This window comes from Symphodus melops (genome assembly GCF_947650265.1).
Source record: "Symphodus melops genome assembly, chromosome: 10".
Taxonomy (NCBI): Eukaryota; Metazoa; Chordata; class Actinopteri; order Labriformes; family Labridae; genus Symphodus; species Symphodus melops.
The window spans coordinates 21,392,987-21,419,517 of record NC_136700.1 but is presented as its reverse complement, the minus strand read 5'-3'; the positions used below and the strand labels follow the sequence as shown (position 1 = coordinate 21,419,517).

At 40.4% G+C, this 26,531-nt stretch overlaps 3 protein-coding genes across 3 annotated transcripts; 1 reads left to right on the top strand and 2 right to left on the bottom strand.

The window, feature by feature from the left end:
* Positions 1-1,960: 1,960 nt before the first annotated feature.
* LOC306830025 (alpha-2-macroglobulin-like protein 1) lies at positions 1,961-12,153 on the bottom strand (the record flags this gene model as incomplete). Its single annotated transcript, XM_079353242.1, has 23 exons — positions 1,961-2,359; positions 2,725-2,830; positions 2,914-2,982; positions 3,061-3,151; positions 3,673-3,797; positions 4,350-4,562; positions 4,876-5,063; positions 5,145-5,307; positions 5,972-6,046; positions 6,302-6,458; positions 6,851-6,926; positions 7,328-7,504; positions 8,162-8,245; positions 8,361-8,412; positions 8,832-8,953; positions 9,210-9,336; positions 9,784-10,009; positions 10,628-10,739; positions 10,853-10,940; positions 11,083-11,157; positions 11,273-11,422; positions 11,499-11,644; positions 12,141-12,153. 23 exons carry the CDS (start codon positions 12,151-12,153, stop codon positions 2,304-2,306), a joined length of 2,691 nt encoding a protein of 896 aa, XP_079209368.1. The 3' UTR covers positions 1,961-2,303.
* Positions 12,154-12,193: 40 nt separating this feature from the next.
* Positions 12,194-16,987, bottom strand: LOC306830024 (alpha-2-macroglobulin-like; the record flags this gene model as incomplete). The annotated part of the gene is made up of 9 exons (XM_079353241.1): positions 16,367-16,987; positions 16,081-16,261; positions 15,351-15,504; positions 15,048-15,100; positions 14,691-14,711; positions 14,223-14,388; positions 13,311-13,420; positions 13,060-13,227; positions 12,194-12,460 (listed from the first exon to the last, which is right to left on the bottom strand). The coding sequence occupies exons 1-9, from the start codon at positions 16,450-16,452 to the stop codon at positions 12,194-12,196; spliced, it is 1,206 nt and encodes a 401-aa protein (XP_079209367.1). The 5' UTR covers positions 16,453-16,987.
* Positions 16,988-23,473: 6,486 nt separating this feature from the next.
* LOC306830209 (uncharacterized protein) lies at positions 23,474-26,276 on the top strand. The gene is made up of 2 exons (XM_079353529.1): positions 23,474-26,115; positions 26,215-26,276. Exon 1 carries the CDS (start codon positions 24,029-24,031, stop codon positions 25,610-25,612), a length of 1,584 nt encoding a protein of 527 aa, XP_079209655.1. The 5' UTR covers positions 23,474-24,028; the 3' UTR covers positions 25,613-26,115; positions 26,215-26,276.
* The last annotated feature ends 255 nt before the right edge of the window (positions 26,277-26,531 follow it).

Below are 26,531 nucleotides of genomic sequence, written 5' to 3'. Positions count from 1 at the left end.
TAATAAGGGTGATGTTTATATAAATACTGTAAATAAGGGTGGATATATCTGTCCACTTTTTGCAAAGACCTGAGTGCATCAACATTTTTAATAAATTATTGTAATGTTTTAAACCAATTTTGTCTTTGCGTAAAACAAACCAAGCTTTTTTGTCAAATATATTTTTTTGTTTTTGTGGACATATTTAAATTCTCTGACTTACTAACCTCATCTCTTCTCCACTTCCTTCTTCTTTATTTAGACAGAATGTTAAAAAAAATCACTCATGGATTTCATTTAATCTCTTCTGGATTCACTAATTTCCCCATTTTTTTAAAAAATCAGGTTGCGTTATTTGTGAATGTGTAATGCATCCGACAACATTAAAATCTACCATCAATCTGTTTGTGTGTGGAAGATCAAAAGGATTGCAGCAATAGCGCTTTTCTGCATAGGAACCAGAAGAACTTGGGTTATCCATTTCTCAAGACGTCACAACAGATGTGGAAGCAAAATTCATGCAAGTTTAAAAATAATGGACTCAGACACCTGTTCATTATTTTGTACATCTTCAATACCCAACAAAAACTATACAGCACAAATACCCTAGATCCTTGAAGCCCCAACCTAATGCTCCGAAAGGCCAAAAACAGGGCAAATTCAAGGCAGAATTTAACCCAGAAGCAGCTTACCATTTTCAGCACTACAAAGCACATAGCCAGTGTGTAAAGGCCTCCTAAAAATGCCTTTGTTTAAGGGCCGTTCCGCAGACCGTTTGTGGGTGAAAATGAGAGTACTGTATTTCAGGAACTATACATGGAACTACAGAGCTACAATTTTGCACACTTTCATTTCAGCCAAGTGCCAACTTTTATACCGAATTTCATCACAATCTGAGGTGGTCAGGTGGGGCAGATCTCTAAAATTGGACCAATTGGCATTGAATGACCCAGAAAGGCGATCACATTTTCACCTAGTTGACGTAACAATGTGACGACCACTGAGATTAGTGATGTCATTTTAAATTTAATTCAATGATGTATATTCTGAAAATGAAAAATACATTTCTTCATGCATTTAACTTTAAGTGTCTCTTCAAATACTAACTCCCATCCTCCCCTTTACATTACCTCTTTATTGTACTGTCCTTGTCGTTTTGGTTTTCTTGTAAAAAAAAATGTTGAAATGTGAAATAAACCAATTTATATTTTAAGATTAAAACTTAAAATGCTAATTAGATAAACGCATACAATCTAAAAAATTATGAAGCATTTCGGTTGGTGCCATGTAATTTTCAAATTTGCTTTACACTTTAATTTGTGAAGGACAATATTCGATGGATTAGTTCATGTCAGAATATTTTTTGTCTAGATAGAGGGTGATTACAAAAACAATCTCAAGCTCTGGACAAAAAAATAGATTTTGACCATCTAAATAAAGAGTAGAAATGAGTGTAGTAACTTTAAAACATGTGCACAAAAACAAGGTTCAGCCAGGACTCCACTCAGTAATGATACCCCCGGGTGCTTGGTTAAGACTCTAAAGTTAATTAAGCATTTCTATGCATCTCCAAATAAAACATTTTTGATGCGACGACAAAATGGATCACGCTTCTGTGAAAACTGTTTCTTTACCGTTCATTATGTTTAATTTAGGCAATTTATAAAAGAGAGCTCAATATGTGTAAGATCAACCACCATAACCATAAATCAGATGATATCCAAGGTCAGTAAGAATGAAGGGGTCACAGGTTAATAGCCCTTAAACAATGTTTCTGCTTACAGCTATATAATTTCAAATAGTTTTACTAAATATAACCCTGCACCAGTCTCATTACATGTTCCTCCTTGTAATCCACTTAGATGAGTTTAAGAATTTTTGATTTTCATTTTAATTTGGACAACGGCATATTGTGCTGCCATCAAGTGGTCAAAAAATAAAAACATTTATAACAAAATAAATACACTCAAGCAGACGTGACTTGGAATAAAACTGAGGTTTATTTTAGACTCTTACTGGAAGCATCAAGACAACATCAGTGTTCAGGCTGCAAATGAAAAGACAGCTGTCAGCTTTTTGATTGTCCTGCTGTTTACATTACATCTTGCCTCCTTAGACCAGTGGGGTCAAAGGAGGATGTATCAGACAGGGATAGCCTCACACGCAGGTGCATGTGTGAACAACCAACTCTGGAAGATTTGGGGTTCAACCTGCCTTAAAAAAAGTAAACTTAAAAAAGGAAATTATTCAGAGTGCATGTGTGAAAACAACTAAAAATTAAGACTATATATCTGATGACTTAATGTTTGGAAAGCAAGCCGCTCTCACACTTTGTTTCCTGTAACACAGGGGTAGATGTACTGAGTCTCAGCCTGGTCACCTGAAAGGAAAAAAGAAGAAAACGATCAAAAACAAATTACTGAGCCAATTAAATAAAATGATAGCTTTCTTGTTGCATTTAGAGATCATTGAGGGAAGGCTGTTCCAATCTTGGCTCATCTCTTAAAATACCCCATTTATCCCTCAGGCCTAAACAACTCTGCTTCACAGTCAAATTAAAGTAGGCTTCTAGCATGCAGACAGCTGTGCTAGAGACTCTGGCTACCTCTGGCTTTGAGCTCCCCAATCCAACCTGGAACAGCAGTGACTTTTTAGATTTACATATACAAAGTACTTTAAAGACAAAGGCTGTGGTGTTTAGCAGACAGTCAGCCTTTGTCTTTAAAGAATGTAATTTTAGCTCACTTGGCTGGTAGTAGTCGTAGATCTTGACAACAGCTGGCTTCAAGTTCTGCACCGAGAGCTTCTGCATGAGCGCTAACTCATGATTGATGGGTGTGTCTTTCAGCAACTATTAGAAAAGAAAACAGACGATAATGTTTGAAACTAATGTGCAGAGCATTACTTTTTATTTCTCACTTTGACTCATCTCACCTCCGTAAAATAAACCATAACATGATCTTTCTTTTCTTCCACACGATCCACTAGCGGGGCGCTTTTGAGCTGTGAGGAGACAGCAAATTATTATCACCATCATGATGACATCATCATCTCTCAGGTTAACAATGAGGTATAACTGACCTTCTTCAAAGACTCTGGGTCTGGGATAAATCCAGAGAGCATTTTGATATCCAGGATCACCATGTTTGTATTGTTCTCCGCTCCGCTGTATCTGTACACAGCAGTAAATTAGTTACACAGGGACTTATCCTGTACTCAGTGCACTGTGAGCTCCTTCATACAACAGTTATTGGCCTGACAACAAAGACATCATTAGATTGATGTTTTCACTGCAGTGTAGGTTTTGTCAGATAATTCAAAAAGTCAAAATCAGTCATTGACCACAAGATGTGTCCTTTCATTTGTTCTCAACATTACAGCTTATACATGTACAGAGTATACGTATGCATTCTATTTTACATCCTGTGATAGGCGAGGAAAAAGGGGACGTTTGGGTGCTGCTGCAAATATCAGGTGCCTTTTACTACAGTAGTCAGTAAGGCATTTTACTATGATACACAAATCAGGATTGTACAGCTTTTGAGCCCGCTTCATAAATGCAAAAAAGTCAAAAAGACAACATCTGATTCAAACAAACGCTTAAAGTGTTTGTGTGCGGTTTGTAGGTATGCGAGTGATCCATTATGAAGTTATTTGGAATTTGGTTCCAGTTTGTGTAGAAATTTAACTTACAAGCTCTTGAATTTCAGGGAAAGCCTGCGTCTGTTAGAGGCGCTGCCACAGTCAGCTTCTGGTTCGACATTCACCATCAACGTGCTGACAGCAGTTGGAGTTGGGATGTTGTAGTGAAGAGAAATCTGGAAAACAAGTTTACAACGATCTTCAACTCTTCTCACCTGATTTTGAAGCTGTACATTTTTTCTTTGCAGCATGTAAAGGCCAAACATGTACTGGCGCTGTGACTGTGAGAAACTTGCTGCGATATTTGACTTTAAATAAACTTGAAGACAGAAAATAACTCAAAGAAATTTGACATCAGATTCATTTCAACAGTAAAGCCTCATTGAGATTAAGAATGTCTTTCCTGAAAGTGTCCTGATGTAAGACAGGCAGAAACACATTCAACATCTCAGTCACAGAGCAGAAAAGTATTATTAATATCTGTAACCTGATGCATCTTCAGTCTACTTTTTAACACATTTAAGAGACCCGCTCCCCCAGACACAAATCCTCCTGCAGCAGAGTCCAAGCTGCAGGAGCAGTGAACCTAAAACTTGTTTTCTCCCTTTACAGGACAGATAGTGTTGTGTGAATGGGTCACAGTGGAGACAGAAATAAAACATACCACATGTTCATCAAGAGGATTCTATTAGTGTTATCAGCAACAATTTGTTTACACGTTTACTGACCTGCGCTGAAGCACACGCCGTTCCCTTCACCTGCAGGCTGTACTTTTCGGCCCCGCCCTGCAGCACCTGCTCCTGGTAGAGCAGCTTGTTTTCTTGGTTCACGTCGAAGAACAGCTGCATGCTGGGAGACTGGATCGTCACCGTGCTGGAACCTTTTGGACTGAACACCAGGGTGGAGTAGAGAGCCAAAGCCTGGAGAGCCACCACTGTGTCCTACGACAAACACGAGATCAGTAGTATTTGTTATGAAGGCTTTATTTACAGGAGGAAATGATGGCTGACAAAAGCAATGCCAGAAACAACTAAAACTATGGAAAATACATTTAAAGAAAACAAAAGACTTTAGATGTTTTGTAACTGTACTTTCCTTCTTCCCTTCCTGATGCATTTGTGTACAATCAAATTTATGTTGGCTAACTTTGTTTATAAAAAGAGTTTCAAGCTAAGTCACAGGCTTGTCTGAGAACATTTTTAGTAAAGTATTTCTCTTCTAAAAAAGTTCACTTTGACTCTATTTCAGGGATACCTGTGTGGAGGAGAAGCCTCCAAAATAGTTCTGCTGAGTGGTCAGCCATCTGACGATGCGGGTGGAGTATCCCAGGTCTTCAGCAGTGGGAGAAGAGATGCTGAGTTTGGCCAGCAGCACATAAGAGCTGATCTCCACAGACAGAGAGGAGGTGTCTGTTGCGCTCTGAGACCAGTGGAGGTAACCTCCTGAAACACAAACACACTCATGGTGAGCTATACTGTCAGAGCTTCGATACCAGAGGGGGTTCCTTGAGGGGGAAGACTCACCTTTGTGTATTGCAACTGTGTCAAGGTGTCTCAGAAGGTGAGCACGGGTCTCCATGTCACCTGCCAGGGTGAAGACGTACGCCAGCAGAGCGGTGGCGTAGGTGTTGCTGAGGTCACTGATGGACTCCCTGAGGCAGGACAGGCTGCTTTTCACCACAGGATCCTGCAACACGTTTAAGAAGCCACATGATCTGATAAGGAAGTAATCATCGTAATAAATAAATTAAAATGTGACGTCAAAACTCTGACATTTAAAATAATCTTGTTTTAATAAAGAGTCATCTGTGCGTCACTGAAATGGTGCCCATGAGGTACCATTTGGGTAAATGCAGAAATGACCTGGATAAAGAAAACCTAGAAGACGTGTCCAGACTTGTCCGTCTCTTATTTTCACGGTTAAGTGAAGAAAACAATTAAAGTTTGCGAGATACAAATCACATCAGCCTCCAGAGATTAATGGCACAAAAGGTAAACAGTCAGCAGAATCAGTTAAAGCCGTTTCACTGACTGACTTTCACTTTGGCTGTCCAGAGCTTCTTTTTGTGTTTTGGATGGAACAGTTTGTCCTGACAGAAAGCTCAAACCCCTGTTTGTTCTGAATGTGTCTCTTTAGTGAAGCACATGCTGCAGCTCCTGGTGCTCTACTGCTCTCTGATTGGTTAAATCATTGACAGCACACATCAGCTGTAGTCACCTACACTTTCTTTAAGATTTTAATTTGGGCATTCTCAACGCCCCTCGACTCCTCTTTTTAATTCAGTGTGACGTTGTTGTTTTACCTCTATAATATAACACACAACAAAGCTGTTGAACAAGTCTGTACTTACATTAACAGACGAGTTCATCTCCAAGAAGGCAGCAGTGATGTACGCACTGAGAGTCACTTCATCAGAGACGCCGCCCTGAAGAGAGAAAGCAAACGGTGACAGGGATGTCCAACGATACAATAACATTAAAGTTTAATCAAAATTACAATTCTGCACACAGTTTTCTCTAAGCTGATAAGATATGAAACAAATCAGCTCTTCCGTCTCTATTAACAGAATCATTTTCACCTTGGAAATATAAATATGTGCCGATAAAGCCTTTTTTTTTTTTTAAATTTGACCCACAGAGCTGACTGGTCTGTCATTTCTACACAGACAGTTTGTGTTTACCTTCATTCTGTTGTGGAAGAGTTTCCCCAACTGTTGGAAACATCCATGTTCCTGCTGTTTGCTCACCAGCCAAGACTTTGACTCTGAAATCTTTTCTGGGTCGATGAAGACGAACAACTGTGCTTTGGCGAAGGATCTCAGCACGAAAGCCGTCAGCCTGAGAACATGAAACAAAGTTACACCAACATCTAAGTGAAGACTTGATTCTGATTGGCTGCAGGGTGTTCTGGATAATGAACCTCTTTACTCCCAATCCTGCCTTTGTTTGGTGCACGACATCCCCTTACATTTCCTGTCTCTCTAGAGAAGTAACAACAACAAGGGGCTTAAACATTTATTTCCATGTCTCTGAGTAGTATCAAAAGATCGATAATGCAGCTAAAGAAATTTAAAGACTGAAAGAGTGTTTGTCCTGCACTACATCCAACCATACAAGGATCTTAACCTTACTTAGATTAGACATTCACAACAACAACCTGAATGCATAATGGAGAAATAGAAACATTTGTCTACACAGAACATGTGGATAGGATTCAGTAATGTTCTCACCAAGTGTTCCCTGATCCACTTCCAAATGTGCTGTAAGCTCCTCCATGATGCTTGTAGTTCAGCTGTCTCTGGTAGCCTGTTAAACAATCACAGATGAAAACAGATTGTACTGAACACTTTCAACAGGTGAGCTGATGTGAGAACACGACGGGAAATATTCAGGAAGATTCACAGAGAGGAAGTTTGAGGCGATGCTGACGTTTCGTTATGTCCCTCAGTATGTGAGTTCTTGAATTCAAGATTTTTTTTGAGTAGGGTCGTTTCTTAATTGGTTTAAAATGTGATGTTACTATGACAACCATTTGGAGACTAAGCTTCTATTGCATCTGTATAACTATCCTAACTGCAGGAATCTTTTGTTTTTAACACATCATGCAACATTTATTCTAAGTAAGTAAAAACGATGAGGTTAGTTGAAAGATGGAAGAGACTGAATATTTTATTTTTCGCATTCCTAAGAAAACAACAGATACACACCACTGGTCAGGAAGTTGCCAGCCTTTTCCATGATGGCCGGGGTCAGCTGCTGTGTGTTCTTCAGGTATTGGAGGATGTAGATGTTCGGGGCCAGAAGAGCCATGTTCTGCTCGCCACATCCATATGGCATCCGCAGCAGCCCGTCCAGGTTCTTCAGAGCTCGGCCCAGGATGTCACCTGAACAAAAACACAGACTTCATTCATTGCTGCAATTGTGGACACTTTCAATTTCACTGTAAATGGTTAAAAGTTTATCAAATCAGCAACACTGGGTCTCATGAAGAAAAAAACCCACCTACACAGTTTTCACATTCACCAAAGGTTTCTTATCCGGGATTTTTCCTCAGCTAAAAAGAAAATCTCCAAACAGTCGGAAGGACTTGTAAGGAAGATAGTGTCATCATTTGTTTTGGGGGTCTCTCCGAGTGGCAGACTGTGGCTTATATAGCACAGAGATTTATATTCTGGATGTTTGGGTATTTGATTAGATAAGGACGTTTCAGCACTTAGATGTGTGCAAGTAAACTTCTGAGACTTGACTGTTGATTTTGTCTTTACCTACAGCAACAAATCCCAGAAAAGAAAATGTTGGGGAATGTCAGAATTATCTAAAAAAAAAAAAAAAAAACTGGATGAGTTGAGAAGAAATGTCTTCTAAGAAAGATTGGTGACTGAGGTTCATTGATCTTTCCGCCACCTTTATTACTTAGCTCTTATTAAACACCATGAATACTAAGGTCCATAAATCCTTTCAGGACAAAGCCACACATTAAAGTCTGTTAATAGCTGTGAAGACAATCACGCCACTGCAGCAAAGAGAAATCATCAGTTTACCCAGGACTGAAACAAGAGCACGGGCAGATCCTTGGATCACATTCTCAGGGAGCGATATCTCGACTTCCTCTGTCAAAGTCTCATCTGTAAACACAAAACAAATCCTTTACAGAGAAGAACAAAACGAGGACTCAGAATAAAATTCAAAAAGACCGACATGATGATGTGGGGAAGAATCTTTTGCTTTTTCCACACTGACCTTTGGGACAGAGCAGCCAGTTGTGGGTCTTGATCACCTCAGTTCCTTCAGCCTGAGGAGCAGAAATGATGTCACTTCCACATATTTAGCATGAGATGCTAATGATAATACTGTGATACTACAGAAAAGAAAAGCTGATCTCAATGTCATGTCCAGTCTCTTTTTATAGCCTGGTGCTATGATGCATAAACGCTGCTTTAAATTAGACACTGTATTCATTAGTGATAAAGACCAACTAATCCTTCAAATAAACGTAAACAGTGACTGATCGCTCTGCAGGATCACACAAAAATAGTAAGACTTGAATACTGTAAGTTGTCAAGTTTTTCAAATACAAAAATAATGCTGTTGAAGACGCCTGACCCAAGTAAAAGCAGGGTGAGTGCGTCGATTAATAACACCCTGATACATCAGTTGAAGTTTCTCTGTATGAGTTAGAGATCCTTTTTCATTGTGCTGTAAGGTACAAACCTTTACAATGAGGGATTTTGTGACCACGTCGATGCGACCTCTCTCCGGCACGCTCACAATCTCATTGTTACATGAAGTGTGAGACGCCACAGCCTCAGCAGTCACAGACACGTTCATAACCCCTGAAACAAAGTGAGAACATTATCAACAATATGCCAGACAGCCTGTTTACACTTGTATGAGAACAACTTTAAATCCATTTCAGTGTCGGCAAAAAGGTAACTTTATATACTAGTTTGTAGGGTTTTTCAGGAGAATGGTGACGATGAGTATAAAATTGTTTTTGAGCGGCTTGGTCTGACATTTACTCAACATTTTCAGAGTGCATGAGTGAAAACAAACAGTTTAAAAACAAACACAAATAGACTTGACCATCACCTAAAGCTGTGGCATCCATGATCCAGCTGAGGGTCTTGCGCTCGTTGGCACATAAACATGACGTGTACTGGTCACCAGAGAGGGGGGTGAGCGTGTAATCCAAGGAGGGGGCTGGAGTCACAGTGACCTGTTGAAAAGAGACAACTGTATTTTATCATGTTCAAAACGCAAACAACCATTGATCTAAAAAAAGATCCAAACAAGCTCTTCATAATCACATCGATAAGCTTTCCATCCAGAAAATAAAGTTGATTATGTGACTGCGGGTGTCAAAGGTTTTTGTTGACATTATTTTAACTGATTTCAGGAAGTTAAGAGACACAAGTACGTTGTTGTAGTCCTGAAGCTATATCTGCTTTAATGGAGTATTTTCAACTAACTATTTACTTTAACCCCTTCACATTACCTCATATTTTTTTAATATTTATAGTTAAACTCAGTAAAAAGATAAACAGGATCCTCTCAGTGCAGCGGGGGTAAACTCCAGGTGACCCCGGGGGCTCTTGAAGATTAAAATGTTTGTCTCACTGCAGAAGGGATGCCACAGCATAATCTGACTATAAACATTGGTTACCATGATGCAGCTGGACAGGTAGTTAAAGACGGTCGCCTTCAGCTCAAAGTTCTCGCCTCGGATGATGGAGTAAGGCAGGCTGAGCTCCAGGAAGAAAGGCTGGAAGACGGTGAGCTTTTTACGAGGAGCTAAACCAAAACCCTGAGGTGACAAACAAAAAGCCTCCGTCTCCCAGGTGGTGATGGTGTCAGGGACAGTGACGGGCACATCCTTTGTTCCAGTCTCCCTGAAGCAGAAAAAATAATGAACACCTAGGTCTGCATTATGACTTGAAGAAATCAGGAAATGTTACATCAAGTGTCACTCTGAATAACAGCATTACCAGTTTGCACAGTGCTTTCAAACCTGATGACAACCAGTTCATCAGCATCAAAGCAGTGTAGGATGGATCAACAAACAACTCTTAAGTCAATCCATTTTTATCAAGTTCTCGTCTCTTTTCTTTGATTGGCTGATGTGATCCTGCTTGGTACAGTAAATAAGACCTAAACTGTGTTAAGAAGCTCAAATCTTCTCTGTACAGCCTGAGCTCGCCCTTAGATTTATGTTTTTTAATAGTTACATTCCAGCATGTTGTTTTGTCTGAACTGAATTTTGGTTCCTCTCTCCTTTAGGTTTTCGAGGTGCAGTCTTTAGCCGGTCCACTCACCACATAGAAGGACGGCTTTCAATGGGAATCTCTGGTGTAACATAATGAGCTACTGAAATCACATCAAAACGTTTGTAGTGCTTATTGTGAAGTGCATGCTATAAAATGTAATCCTGCAGGTGTCACTGCATACAATCATGTGTAAAAGGTAGAAATGCTTTGGGACATTTTGCCAGGTGTGTGATAGAAGCTCACCCAACTTCCACAAGGTCCCAAATCCAAGTCTCAGGGAAAAAACGGCGGACAGTCTCTACAACTCCCTCTGAGTCGTCAGGATTTTCAGCCTCCGCGCAAAGAATATAATCTTCTGTATAGAAACCAGAAAATATTCCATCAGAACATGTTGTGCTTTAAATCTTTTGACAGCTTCTGAGTGTCATTGAGCAAGTACAGTATGATAAATGAAAGACAAAAAGTCACCATAGCCCCAGCTTGGTTCTTCTTCACTATCGATGAGGCACGATAGCGTCCGAATAAGCAAATTGGTTGCCATCTTCAGCCCAACACTCTAGATAAAACATCAAAGGAAACTCACTGAAAATGTATTAAATAAAACCTTTTTTTAAATATTTCAAACATTTCATAAGAATTACCTGGAAAACATTGTAAGCATCATCTATGACACGCCGTGGGCGATGTGTTGATCTCACTGTCAGGCACTCTAAAGGGTCTTCAGCTGAGTATGGAATACGTGTAGATTTTCTGACTGGTAACAGATTAAATATCTGAAAAGAAAGGCAGCTGAATGAGTTTCCAACAGGGGACAAATCTGTCATGTTAAAGAGAGTCCCCTGGTTCTTGATGGAGACTAATAGACACTTGGTTTATTGAAGCATTTACCTTTTCTGCGTCCAGAGTTTTCCCGGGCTCTTTAATGAGGACGCTCTGGTCGACAGCGCTCAGTCCACACAGAGAGTCAGGATGGGACGTCAACTTCAGGATGTTTTCCTCTCCTGGGACAGCCGAGGATGGAGAAAACTCCAGTGACACCTGACAAAGAAAAACTGTCAGTGGGACACAATAAAAGTGTTTAAGAAGCAAAGTCTGTGAGACAAAACACACTGACCTTGTGAGTGAAGCACTTCTCAGTGGAGAAGTCAGCACTGTGGGCGATCACCGTCTCACTGGGGAGGACAGCGTAAGCCACAACCTGGACGTCTGGAGACATCTCAGGGGACACTCTGAACTTGAAGGACATCTCGCGCTCAGTCACTGAAACAGACAGAAATATAGAAATGGTTAACAGGATACCCTGTGCAGAGCCGATACTTTCTCAAGTTCTCATGGTTGCAGAAACTTTTGCTGCATTGATAAGAAATCCTATATTTTTAAAACTTATATCAAAGATCAGCTGCAAGAAGGAGAGAACAGCAGTTCAGTTTCTTTCAGTTTGGTGTCACTGAAGTGAAACTTCTTTGTGTTCCTGAAAGTCCTTAAATTATTTCCCATGTGTTGCAAACAGGGCAAAGTGGTGTGCATTGTTCTTGTTCAGCCTTACCAGCCCCACCCCCCCCCCCCCTTTAACCAGAGGTGAGACTAAAAGTTACATACTGGGCCTTCATGGAAAGAAAGTTCCTGATTCAAGCCAGTCTTTTAATACCTGATTTATTTTGGACTTCAACTTGTTTGAATCCTTGCCATACAATGGCTCCTCTGGATAAGACCTGTGGGGTTTAAAAGACACACTGAATAAGTAACGCTCTCTCACAGTGACACCTCATTCTTATTACGGCAGATTACAAACTGTGCTTTTCTTGTTTGTCAGAAGAACATGAATAGACTTCCAAACAGTTCACCCACCAGATACATGACATCTGCAGAGCCTTGAGCTTCTCCGACTACAACGAAACGGATGAAGATTTCTGCTTCTGTATCACAGGCAAGTGGTCGATAGTTTCTCTTCACCTTCAGGTAGCTGATTGTTTTAGTTTGTGGAGCAAAATCTTTGACCGAGGTCAGTGTGTGTTGTCCGATTTCGTAGTACGGAGATTGATGCTCATCGTATCTCACTGAGGGTTTGCTGCTTACCTAGATTGTGGGGTGAAGTTGAGAAATGAACCTATGAGTGTTGAGCTTCAACCAAGTTCATCAAAGAATAACTTCAGTTTGAGTTCCCACTCTCTCCTCTGAAATAATACTCACTTCACATCATTTTGGGTTTATAATGTAAACCTGTTCATTTAAAGTAACAACATCGTTTTCAGGTTCATGAAAACTATGATGAAATAATATGCTGCAGAGTCTAAAACAACTCAGTATACAGCTTCACAACCCTCTGTGTAACTTACTATGACAACATGGGAGTATGTGTGTAGTGATGTCAGATTGATGTCTTGTTTGCGTCTATATGAACATACAGATCCCTAAAAGGTGTAACAGAAGTATGTACATCACATATTCTGTTCTCGACTTTTTCCCTGCAAAGAAACCAAATCCCAACCAACACGATCGATCAACTCGACAAAACAGAAAGCTGTACATTCCTGTTCATAAGACGCCAAAATCCAGTCTGAAGCAGATATTTGTGCATAGAGAGGATCAGTAGCAGCGTATTGATCATTTAGGTCTAAACCTTTGTGTGTTTTGATGTTGTCTTAGTTTCTAGTGCAGTTTCACATCGTACTTACAAGAAGCTGGATGTGGTGTTTAAACTCAGCTGTGCTGATCGTGAAAGCTGCGACACCTTCACTGTCAGTTATGAGATTCTGCAGCAGACGTGAAGAGCACCCCTCTTCCTCAAACAACTGCACCTTCATGCCAGGGATGGGTGTGTTGTCGTAAGTCACAGCTTTGACCTGTTAAAAGCACAAAGTTGCATGACTAAACGAAAAGCTGAGACTGTGCTCAGGATCTGATGCACGAGTGAGCGTGAACTTACTTTTCCCTCCACATCTGATCCTTTGTTGTAAATCACGGGTGTGTTAATGAAGAAAACCTTTCCGATGACGTAGGATATATCAAGTCTCTTCTGATTATGGTGTGAAATACCTGTACAAGAAGCCTCAGTGTTAAAGCTCATAAAGATATAAACAATGAATAGACTTCAAAACAAGATTGACACTTGCCTGTTCCCTCCTCCTCCACGCTGGCCTTGAGTTGCAGTGAATCTTGAAGCACTTTTTGGTCAAGTTTTGTGAAAGTTGACATCTTGATAAGAAAAGTTGCACAGCCAGTCTTATCCGCCTAAAAAGTTTAATTTAACAGACTAATTAAAATCAAAATAAGGACATTGAGGTTCAGTCTCCAGTTTTGTTGAAGCTTGGTTCAAGCTGGAAAACAATCTTCTGTTCTTTGTGTTGGAATGATAAGACAGGAGCCTTTATATACTTTCTTCTTTATTTAGAAGTATGTTGAATGTCAAGTAATGCATGTAAGGTTCCAGCAGACTCTACCTGTTTTATCTCCATGTGAGATGGGGGTGTTATCTCAGGGACACGAGCTGGATTATCAGGGGTGACGTCAAAGGTCCTTGTATAATAGTGACCGAGAGGTCGGTGCATCTCAATTGTAACATTTCCTGGAACAGGCTGCCCGTATGTATATCTACATAGACAAATTAAACATGGTGTTTGAATAGAGACATTTTCTGTTAGTTTGTTTAAGAGTGAATGAATGAAAGAAGCTTGACTTACTTTGCACAAACTACAACTTTAATGTCTTCTTGTCCGATTCTAACTTCACCAGCTGCATCTATTTTGACTTCAAATCTCGGCAAAACTGCAGACAAAAACATTTTATTATTGCTTCAATACAAACGTATTGAAATAGAAGGCATGGAGAAATAACTCACCGTATTTCTCCACCTTAAAGGTGTGAACAATTTTCTTAACCCCAATCGACACAATGACACTGTAGGTTCCTTCACGAGCCTCAGAGTTTAAGGAGTAAAACAGCTGCAATATTTTCCCATTGGATTGTTTTTGTAACCACTGTCCAATCCTGTTGTTGGCTGAATCCTGTATATGACGAAGGTGCAAAATTAAAATACAGGAGAAACATGTATTCAAAACAGAATAAAGCCCAGACCAAACTGCCAACTTCTCTCCCAAATGACAGCATGAAGTTCATTTCATTCAAAAAAAGAATAACTTATTGAGATTCATTTTCGCTCTGCAGCGCAGTTAGGGGTGCAAGGGAACACTTTGAAAGATTTGTAAATCATACATCTTTTTTGACATGTTTGCACAAGTTAGTGTGCGTCATATTTTTGTGAAACAGGTCCTGATACATCGAAAAAGGTGAGTAGATGTTTTCTTACCTTAATTTCAATGACAGTGTACTGTGAAAAAAGAAAGCTGTATTAGAGGACATTTTGACTCTGTCATTGTTGCCAGTGTCTTGGTTACATTTCATTTTCCATAGAAAAATCATTGTGTTTCATCATTTCCAGTTTTTTACTGGCAATTAAACACTGAATTTATTTTACTCTTTGAGGCTTCCATCATAAACCTAGGTTGGCTTTCTAGCGAGTTTCAAGACCAAACTGCTAAACATTACATTAGAACAATACATGACGTTTAAGTGTTTCAGTAAATCTATTATAAAATCAGCCCAAGTACCAATCTTTAGATGAATAAAATCTAATAATCCAGGAAAAGGCCGTTTACACTCTTACCAAGCGATTGACAGGTCTCAACTTGCTGTCCAGAGAGACGACTCTGAAATTCACTGAGAAATGTGCAAAGAGATATGAAGTTAAAAAACCTCATCTTCTGAGTATTACTTTCAATCCACCTAAACCTTGCACAAAAAGGACATTTGTCTCTAGTATATCATTTCTTTGTTGTGGTACCATTTAAAGGGGGACGCAAATTTCCTTACATTGTTTAATCATCAAGCAATAAGTCAACCACTCAATAAATTATAAACACCTATTTTATGTAATAAGAAATTGAAAGCCAGACAACTATCTAACAACCTGTTTGTCCTGGGAGGTAGATCGGTTTATCCGTTTGGATGAATGTGCTGGGCTGGTAGGCTTTGATCAGAACTTTTCGGACTTCTTTTGAGTTAAACGTTGCCCCGCGGACCTGCACCTCCAACATCCGGACTTCCTCTTGAACTGAAGGAGCCTGTGAAAGAAGGGTACTTTTTTTAGTGTCTTCTCGTTGCGAATGAAAACAGGGAACTGGACCCAATTGTAGTGTAGAACCAATAAACTGCTTAGATTATAGTAGTCCCCAGTGTTGTCTTTACTCCTGCCTGTTTTACCTTCCTGTTGATTGTCCTCACCTGTGTCTGTGTTTGATTACCCCGGTCTATTTAATCAGTGTTCCTTGCCTTGTATAAGATTTCTCATGTTAGTGTTTCCCATTGATGGAAATTAAAATCTAATCTTTTAAATTAAGCTCCAGTGGGTAAAGTGATGTGACATTTTCCAGATAATATATTAAACGTGTAACCGCTTGATGAGGGCAGGGAATAGGCACAGAAGCAGAGGTTCCACTTTGTCTACAGGGGACGCCAAAATAAACAACACAAACCGAATATTGCGCACAGGGTTTCAATAGTTGTGAAAGCTGATCATTTCCTTGGCACCCTGCGTTATGATTCTCCATTTTCAGTGTCCGTATTAAGCCATTATATGACAGTTTTTAAAAGTTACAACAACATTTCCACAGAGGATTTAAGCAAAACAAAAAGCTGACCGTAAACTTAATGCAGGTATGAAACTCCTGACTGGATGTTTCCTCCATGAGAATCATATTCTGCTGCAGGGACCTCAGAGAGACAGTCATCACCAGGGTCTCATTGGGCTTCAAGAGGCTCGCACAGAACGGCGTTTCAGCTCCAGCCTCGATGACTGCAGGAATGGTGACCATGAACTGCCTGCACACAACAAATTGAGCATCGAAGTATTAAACTTAAATTAAACTTACAATCAAACAAAAGTGTGAATTTTATCAAATTTATCAACAATAAAAGGGAACTTACGGCCCTGCCACTGCTTGATCCACACACATCAAACTCAGGTAGACAAACAGTGTCCATGTCAACGTCTGAACCCCAGGACGACCCATGGCTGACTGTGATAAACTCCAAAGACCACCTGTGTTAAATAGCTGCCAAAAATCGACGCACCTTCCCGGAAAATAACACAGCCCACTTATTTATTCTGGGCGGCTTGTTATTCAATCATTACTCATGAATGAAGCCAGTTCAACAAGTCCTGTTTGTTTGTTGTTGGGTTTTTTAAGTCGGAAGGCCTGCATTTAAGCAACAATTTTTACTATATGTCATATTAACGATCTGAGAGCACAAAAAGTATACATTTCAAGTATACTTTCTCTCCTCTCGCCTCACACACGTTGTGAAAGGTATGCCGTAGGGGCGCAGTTATCTCACGATAAGTCCGCAAGCGGGTGTAAAATGGGCCCAGAGCATCTGTGTACCCCACTTGAGAAAGGTTCAAAGCTTGTAAAGCCAATTCTAATGGTTTACAAATCTGTGTGCATGGAGTCATAAACCGTTTGTACAGTTTTGGAAACATACAGTAACAACCAAATCCAAGAAGAAGACAGAGAGGACACAGTGTGTTAATAAAAAGGAAAAAAATATGTTATTATTGGTACAGCTTAAAATGTCTGTTTGTAAAAACAGCTGAAACAATTAAAATAATATAGCTGTAAGCTGTGATATTATTTAAAGATATTTAACAGGTAAGAAGTGATGTCATACTGTAAATAAGGGTGGATCTACTGTATCTCTTTATTTTTAGAGAGACACATATATACACACATGTAATTATTATTATACTTATTATTGTTATTATTAGACGGTGTGTTGATTTAAAATTTTAAAAACAGATGAACAGATAATTTTGGTTATTGTGGTTGATCTGAGACATAGCCACTCAACTCAAATTAGGGTCTTAACCAACCACTAGGTGGCACCATTACGCCGAGTGATGGAGAGGTCACTGAGAGTGGCTCAACTTTGTTTTTGAGGACATTTTTAAAGTCGCTCTTTAGACCTACTAAACGAGTTTGTGTCTTCTTTCTTTGTTCTTCTATATTTAGACAGACATTTAAAAAATATATCATTCATTTCTTCTTTTCTTGGTTCACTGTTCATCAAGATTGATTTTGTCCAGGGGTTATTTTTTTTGTAATCACTCTCTTTATTTAGACGCAACATAATTTCACTGTTAACATGGATTAATACATTGGATGTTGTGCTTTATTTTTGTTGATTTATGTTGAGTCCAACATTTTATTTCATGGTGTTTTTTTTATTTACTTTTTTTTAATCTGGCATTTTTTACTACACACATAGCTTTGAATAGACAGGTCAAGGAAGATGGTCAAGTACAGATCGTATTTGTGGTGGCTCTTTTTTGTACTGTGTGTGCAGGGTAAGCTTTGTACCCTAAAAAAAAAACTAAACAAGCCAGACTCTGTTTAAAAATGTGTCAATCATTTCTTATGTTTCCCTCATCAGGCTATTTTTATCTTAACAACATCAATGTCAGACCTTATTTGTATTTTCCAATACTACATGAGTAGTTCGGTGTCAATTCCCGAAAATAATTTTAATTAATGGCAATGAAATATCAACTTTTACAATCTGTTTGCCTGTTGTTGGATCTTCCAGTTTCCTTCATTATGACGTGAATTTATGGGAGCTTTTGATAGGAATTAATATAGAAAAGTCGTAGTTCTGTTTTATTAACTATTGATTTTTGTAAAAGGAATCTGCCGTATTAATAATATCGTCTTGCTGTATCGCAGAACATCACGTTTTTTTCTCTTCTAGATGTGTACATGTGCTTATAAGTGCTTACATCTAAAACGTCTTTATTTTCAAGGGCGATTGGCAACACAAGGAGAAGCAACATTTCTTTTAACAACCTATCACTTTAGAGGTGACTGCGATGTATGGACATGGTATGGACCCATGCAGGAAGTGACAACAGACGTGATCTCAGATATTATTCTGTCAAACTGTCACAAGCGTCGTGTTTTGTTTAGCACTATTGACAGGATTCTTAATGCCCCACAGACTGTTGGCATGGAAGCCTCTCCTGCTGTCTGTGAAAACTTTCTTCACTTTTTTATTGATAAAGTCGCTTGTGCTAGGGCTCAAATCTCAGTCCCTGCTTATGACCCTTCAATCTCCGTCCCTTGCTCTGCTGTCTTTGACCAGTTTGAGCCTGTGACTTTGACTTCCTTACAGGAAATTGTTGGTCAGTTGAAACCCTCAGGTTCCCCAAATGATCCTCTTCCTCCTCGGCTACTTAAAGAAGTTTTCCCCACTGTAGGACCATCTGTTACTGCAGTCATTAATAGCAGTCTGTCCTCAGGTGTTGTCCCTGAACTGTTTAAACATGCAGTAGTACAACCTCTGATTAAAAAACCTGGTCTGGATCCTGCAGTTCTTGTTAACTTTAGGCCGATCTCCAAACTGCCTTTTCTTTCTAAAACCCTAGAAAAGGTAGTTCACGTTCAATTGATGGCATTTCTGGAGGAGCAGAATAATATTTTAGAGGTTTTCCAATCCGGTTTTAAACCCCTGCACAGCACTGAATCAGCTCTTATCAGAGTTTTTAATGATTGTAGCTGGCGCTACAGAGTTGTGTATGGGTTGCCATGACGACAAGTGCGAGATTTCTTTCCGTTTTATTTTATCTTTTTGATAAGTGCACAGTTGTCTGGGTAAATAGCGTGGCATCATAGTTTATGTTTAGTTTGTTTTATATGTTTAGTAGTTTTTGCAAGAAAATACCTTGAGCGGATATGACGAGAAGCGGAAATGTATAAAGGACAGCGGGAGAAGACGAGAGAAACTAAAGGAACGGAATCAGAAAAAAGGGTAATAAGGTCGTAAAAAACAGTGAAATAAGACAACAACGATTCCTACGCTACTGCTGGTCATACAGGCGCACACGGTAAAGTTTTATTTTGTAGTGCTTTGTTTAACTGAATTTGTAATTTATGTAAATAATGACATGAAGAGTTTAAAACGGTATTTGTCTTTTTATTTTAGTTTTCACGGTGTTCCTTGACTTCAAAGATATAAAGAAGATAAATAAACGTCTGTGGACATCAGTCGAAACGTGAAGTCCTTTTTTGAGCTGGCCAGAGTAGCCACAGTGAAAACGTGACCTGATCCATCACACTGAGGCTGCCTCGTCCTGTATCCACAAGGTGGCGCCAGAGTTCTTCGCATCCTGCAGCAAGCTACACGCTTCAGAGCAAGACCAAGTCGAAATGCGCAACCCAAGGTCAGATTGAGAAAACTGCATAAGGCCTCAGCTACTGATGGATAATTAAAGACTCAAATAAGTAACAAAATGACTTCCTATGATAACCCCTTGTTACAAAATGATGATCAAATCGAGATTGAGCTTCAAGAACAAAGAGAGGTCTGTAAAGAGGCAGATGTAAGACCAAAAGAAAATGGAAAGTATGCCGTAACTGATCACTCTGAAACAGAAATAAGGAAATCCTCCCGTGAAAGACATTTTACTCCCAAAATGCAGGAACTGAAAGAGCAAGAGTTAGCTCAAAGGGAAAGAAAGTTCCAATCACTCTACGACAAGTGGAAAATTAAAGTAAGAGACATTCGCACAAGATTAAAGGAAGCATGTCCAGAAAAAGACTTATACAGCATGATGGATGATGTTGAAATACTAGATTCTGACTTGAAGGAAATTTATGACAATATAAGAAAACAAATAGTCCCATGTCAAGAAATCAGGAGAAAAGTTGATGCATGCTCTGCTGTAACGTTGGACTTGTTGCGGTTAATGAGAGTACGGCTAACAGAAGAAGAAAGTGAGTTTAATGCTGTCGCAGAAAAAGCAAGATTACGCATGCTCCTTGAGAATGAATATGCCAGATCAATATATGGATCTACTGCCAGCCGAGTAATTGCAAGCAACCCTCGTTCTGACCGTCTTTCAGACTCACCTAGCATCTCAAACAAGAGAGCAGAGACAGCTGCTCAACTAGCTGCAAAGAAAGCTGAAATAGAAATGGAAGAAACTATCGAAGCTCAACGTCAGCAACTGAAAAAACTTGAAAATCAAAGAGATATCGAAGTGATGCAAGCAAAACTGAAAGTCTACACTGAAGAAGAGATTAAGGAAAAAAGTGAAAGAGTTGTACACAGCAAAGTGAATTCTTCCCTATCTGACTCTTACATTGAATGTGATGATCAGCCAGTCACAAAAAGTGAGTCAGCCATTGTGCAAGCAGTTCAAGAGTCAATAGCTCTCACTAGGTTACCAGTTCCAGAGCCTACTGTGTTTTATGGTGACCCTTTAAAGTTTATAGAGTGGAGCACAAGCTTTAAGGCTCTTATAGAGGGGAGATGCTCAAACCCTGCAGAAAGACTATTTTACCTGCAAAAATACATAGCAGGAGAGGCTAAATCTACTCTCGAAGGCAGCTTCTATCGCAAAGATGAAGAAGCCTATAAGCAAGCATGGGATAGGCTAAACTCAAGATATGGACATTCATTTGTAGTGCAACGCGCCTTTAGAGAGAAACTCAACAAATGGCCGAAAATTGGTGGTAAAGAGTATGTCAAATTGAGAGAATTCAGTGATTTCCTTCAAACATGTAGCGATGCAATGCCATATATAAAGGGTCTACAAGTGCTAGATGATTGTGAGGAGAACCAGAAGCTATTGGTCAAACTTCCAGATTGGATAACGTCCAGTTGGAATCGATATGTAACAGCACAGCTGGATGAAGGCAAGGATTACCCAAGCTTCAAAGACTTCACTGCCTTTATCTCTAAAGAGGCGCGCATAGCTTGTAATCCAGTGTCATCTTTACACGCTTTAAAGACACCTGCAGAAATACCAGTAAGAGAAACAAAACGCACAAAAGCAAACGCCTTTGTCACCAATGTAAGAGCTTCAGACGCCTCAACCTTCGCAACTAAGCTCAACGTAGAGGAAACCATGCCAAGAGTCATTGATGAGAAAAGGAAAAGAGACCTACCACCACAGAACTCAAGCACAATCAAGTGTACTTGCTGTGGAGAAAACCACACCATACATAAGTGTCCAAGGTTAACTGACATGTCTGCAGATGATAAGAAAAAATATGTCCATGAAAACAAACTGTGTTTTGCATGCCTAAGGAAAGGTCATAACTCAAAAGACTGTAAGAACAGAGCTACTTGCAGCATCTGCAGAAGGAGCCACCCAACTCCCCTGCACGACGACCGCTCTCCAAGAGACGAACCTGCACAAAGCAAGGCAGAAGAAAATGTGTCCGCACTCTCTTGCTCAGTGGAAGGAGGAGAGAATGGGAGCACCTCAATGATTGTGCCAGTGTGGGTTTCAACAACTAATTCTCCCGACACTGAAACCTTGGTGTATGCTTTATTAGACACACAAAGCACCCACACGTTTGTTGATCAGGAAGTGTGTGAAAGGCTGCAGGTAGTCTCAGAGCCAGTAAAACTAAAGCTCGCAACCATGGTCAAAAGAGACAGTATTGTGAAGAGTCAAAGAGCACAAGGACTTAAAGTCAGAGGATTCTTCTCCAGTACGCGCATTGACCTACCTCCAGCTTACACAAGAGACTTTATTCCACTCGAGCGCACGCACATTCCTACCTGTCATACAGCCAGCAAATGGAAGCATCTTGCAAACATTGCTCAAGAAATTCCTCCTTTAATGGACTGTACAGTTGGACTGTTGATAGGCTATGATTGCTCCAGAGCCCTAGCTCCCAGAGAGGTCATCACAGGAAATGACAACGAGCCCTATGCTGTTAAAACAGACCTAGGATGGAGTATCGTAGGAGGGGCACCACAGTCTATCAATGCAAGGGATGTAACTGGCCTATGTCATCGTGTGACTGTGAAAGAGATACCCCCCATAACTCCATCTGCCATTATTAAGGTACTGGAGTCAGATTTTGCAGACACCAAAACAAGTGACAGTGATATATCACAAGAGGATATCCGGTTCCTCCAAATCCTCAAAGAAGAAATTCATGAAAATGAGCATGGTCATCTTGAAATGCCTCTTCCCTTTAAAGCACGCCCCCAGCTCCCAAACAACAAAAGTCTTGCTCTAGTCCGTTTAAAGCACCTCAAAAGGAAACTTAACAAAGATCCGAAGTTTAAAAATGACTATGTCAAGTTCATGGAAGGAGTTCTCAGAGACGGTGATGCTGAAAAAGCAGACTCAGAGTCAACAAAAGGAAATGTCTGGTATATACCACACCAAGGCGTCTACCACCCTCGAAAGCCAGACAAGATAAGGGTGGTATTTGACTGCTCTGCAAAATTTGAAGGGACAGCTTTAAACGATCACTTGTTGACGGGGCCTGATCTCACAAATGGCCTGACAGGAGTGTTATGCCGTTTCCGTGAGCACCCTATTGCAGTTATGTGTGATGTAGAGAAGATGTTTCATAGGTTCCACGTCAGCTCAGCAGACAGAGACTATTTAAGGTTTCTCTGGTGGGAAAATGGGAACACAGACTTAGAGCCCGCAGAATACCGCATGAAAGTCCACCTTTTCGGGGCATCCTCCTCCCCAGGCTGCGCTAATTATGGCATGAAGTATCTGGCCAATGAAAATGAGAAAGTGTACCCGTTGGCAGCTAACTTTGTCAAAAGGCATTTTTATGTGGATGATGGCCTCGCAAGTGTGGAAACTGTTAGAGAGGCAATTGAGCTTGTAAAGGAGGCTCAAGCTTTATGTGCCAGAGGGAAGCTGCACCTCCACAAATTTCTTTCCAACAGCAGAGACGTTCTAGACTCAATTGATGTAACAGAACGTGCAGCTGAGATAAAGGACATTGACCTCAACTACACTGACCTTCCAGTGCAGCGAGTACTAGGTATCAGATGGAACATAGAAAATGACAGCTTCTTCTTCCAAGTGACACTCGATGAGAAACCAATGACACGCCGTGGCGTTCTCTCTGTTGTAGCATCTCTCTACGATCCCTTGGGTTTCCTTGCCCCTTTCATTTTAGAAGGAAAGAGAGTGTTGCAGGAAATGTGTCAGAAAGGCATTGGGTGGGATGATCCGCTACCTACTGAACTGAAGCTAAGGTGGGAGTTGGATGAAAGATTTAGAAAATCTCAAAATGATTCAGATCCCTAGGTGCTTCAAGCCCACGAACATCGGTGAAGTCCTGAGAGTTGAACTTCACCACTTCTCTGATGCAAGCAGTCATGGGTATGGCCAGTGCTCATACCTCAGATTGGTGAGTGAACATCAAGTACACTGCACTTTAGTCATGGGTAAAGCACGGGTTGCACCAACCAGAATAGTCACTATTCCTAGGTTAGAGCTGACAGCGGCCGTGACCTCAGCTGCTGTGAGCTGCATGCTAAAAAGAGAACTAGAGCTCAAAGTCGACAAAGAATACTTTTGGACAGATTCACAAGTCGTCCTAGGCTATATTAACAATGAGGCCAAAAGATTTCATGTTTTTGTAGCCAACCGTGTCCAAAGAATTCGTCAAACTACAAACCCAGAACAATGGTACTACATTGACACAGCAGAAAACCCAGCTGACCACGCCTCGCGTGGATTAACGGTATCTGACCTCACCAATTCGAACTGGCTCACAGGTCCCAAATTCTTATGGGACAGAGGTAGTAACAGAGCAAAGCATGCCAGAACTGTTGGTGGGAGACCCAGAGGTGAAGACTGTACAAGTGCTGAATACTGAGGCTACACAACAATGTGACATTACAGAACATTTGGTACGGTTCTCAAAGTGGACTACTGCAGTTAATGTTGTTGCACGTATCCAACGCATGACGAAGAGAATAAAGACATCAGAGTCTCCAGATGTGGAACAAAGGAGACGAGCCACATTAACCCTTGTCAAACTTGCTCAACAAAAGGCCTTTCAGGAAGAGCTGAACACACTCAAACAAAAGGCGCAAAAGTTGGCATGTAACAACAGACTCTATCAACTTGATCCATTCCTCCAGGATGGTGTAATTAGAGTTGGAGGTAGGTTGAGAAAGGCATCCACGCATTATGAGCTAAAGCATCCCGTAATACTCCCTAAAGATGGCGCTATTACACAGCTCATTATTGCACACTATCATGACAAGACGCAGCATCAAGGCCAAGGACGAACCTTGAATGAGATCAAAGCTAACGGATTTTGGATTGTTGGTGGAGGTAAAGCAGTAGCTAAGTACATCAGACAATGTGTGTGGTGCAGGAGAGCTCGTGCACCACCAGAGGAACAAAGAATGGCAGACCTGCCCGATGAGCGCACGGACCCTTCCCCACCATTCACCTACGTAGGTATGGACTGCTTTGGCCCCTTTAATACCAAACAAGGCCGCAAGGTGTACAAACGCTATGCCCTTCTCTTCACGTGTCTCAGCTCTAGAGCGATTCATTTAGAGATGCTGGAGGACATGACAACAGATGCGTTTATTAATGCCTTACGCTGTTTTATGGCTATTCGTGGAGCTGTCAGACAAATCAGATCAGATCAGGGATCAAACTTCAAGGGAGCAAAAAATGAAATGGCAAAGGCTCTACAAGAAATCGACAAGGAGAAAGTAACATTATACTTGGCAAATAAGCAGTGCGACTTCCTCATGAATGCACCAAGCTCAAGCCATGCAGGAGGCGCATGGGAGCGTCAAATCAGGACGGTAAGGAGTGTGCTGAGTAAAGTTCTTGCCCAAAGTGCTGGAAGGCTGGATGATGCATCCTTAAGGACTTTTCTGTATGAAGCTATGTACATTGTAAACAGTCGTCCTCTTACTGTTGATAGCATCAGTGATCCCACAAGTTTAGAGCCTTTAACACCTAACCACCTTATCACCATGAAATGTGCTGTACCACTGCCCCCTCCTGGCAAGTTTGTTCAAGAAGATGTGTATGCCACAAAACGTTGGAGAAGAGTCCAATATCTGTCAGAGCAGTTTTGGAAAAGGTGGAAAAGAGAGTATCTCGCTAACATTACTCTTAGACAGAGATGGCATGCCCCAAGACGCAACATGAACGTTGGAGATATTGTAATCGTCAAAGATGAAAATATCCCTCGTAATGAATGGACACTTGGCAGAGTTGTAAATGTACACAAGGGCGATGACGGACTGGTTAGAAAAGTGACACTACAAGTTGGAGACAGGAAACTTGGACAGAAGGGTGAACGCTTACATAAGCCATCCATTATTGAAAGACCCATTCAAAAGTTGGTTGTTCTTGTGGAAAGCAGTTAAAGGGTATAACATACTGTTAGTGTACTGATGTTACTAAATACCCATATTGTTTATTTTCTGAATGTGTAAGGTTAGAGGAAGTTGTTTATTTAGAAATTACCATTGATTTATTTGTGTGAAGTGTAAAGTGTAACATCTTCATTGTATATCAAAGGTAATTTGGTGGGAGTGTAGCTGGCGCTACAGAGTTGTGTATGGGTTGCCATGACGACAAGTGCGAGATTTCTTTCCGTTTTATTTTATCTTTTTGATAAGTGCACAGTTGTCTGGGTAAATAGCGTGGCATCATAGTTTATGTTTAGTTTGTTTTATATGTTTAGTAGTTTTTGCAAGAAAATACCTTGAGCGGATATGACGAGAAGCGGAAATGTGTAAAGGACAGCGGGAGAAGACGAGAGAAACTAAAGGAACGGAGTCAGAAAAAAGGGTAATAAGGTCGTAAAAAACAGTGAAATAAGACAACAACGATTCCTACTCTACTGCTGGTCATACAGGCGCACACGGTAAAGTTTTATTTTGTAGTGCTTTGTTTAACTGAATTTGTAATTTATGTAAATAATGACATGAAGAGTTTAAAACGGTATTTGTCTTTTTTATTTTAGTTTTCACGGTGTTCCTTGACTTCAAAGATATAAAGAAGATAAATAAACGTCTGTGGACATCAGTCGAAACGTGAAGTCCTTTTTTGAGCTGGCCAGAGTAGCTACAATGATGTCTTTTTAGCTACAGACTCCGGTGACTGTGTTATCCTTGTTCTTTTAGACTTGACTGCTGCTTTTGACACTGTGGATCATGAGATCCTGATCTCTCGTTTGGAGAATTGGGTGGGCATCAGGGGCACAGCACTGGATTGGTTCAGGTCATACCTGTCTGATCGAACCTTCTGTGTTAGCCTTGGTGACTCTTCTTCCTCCTCTGC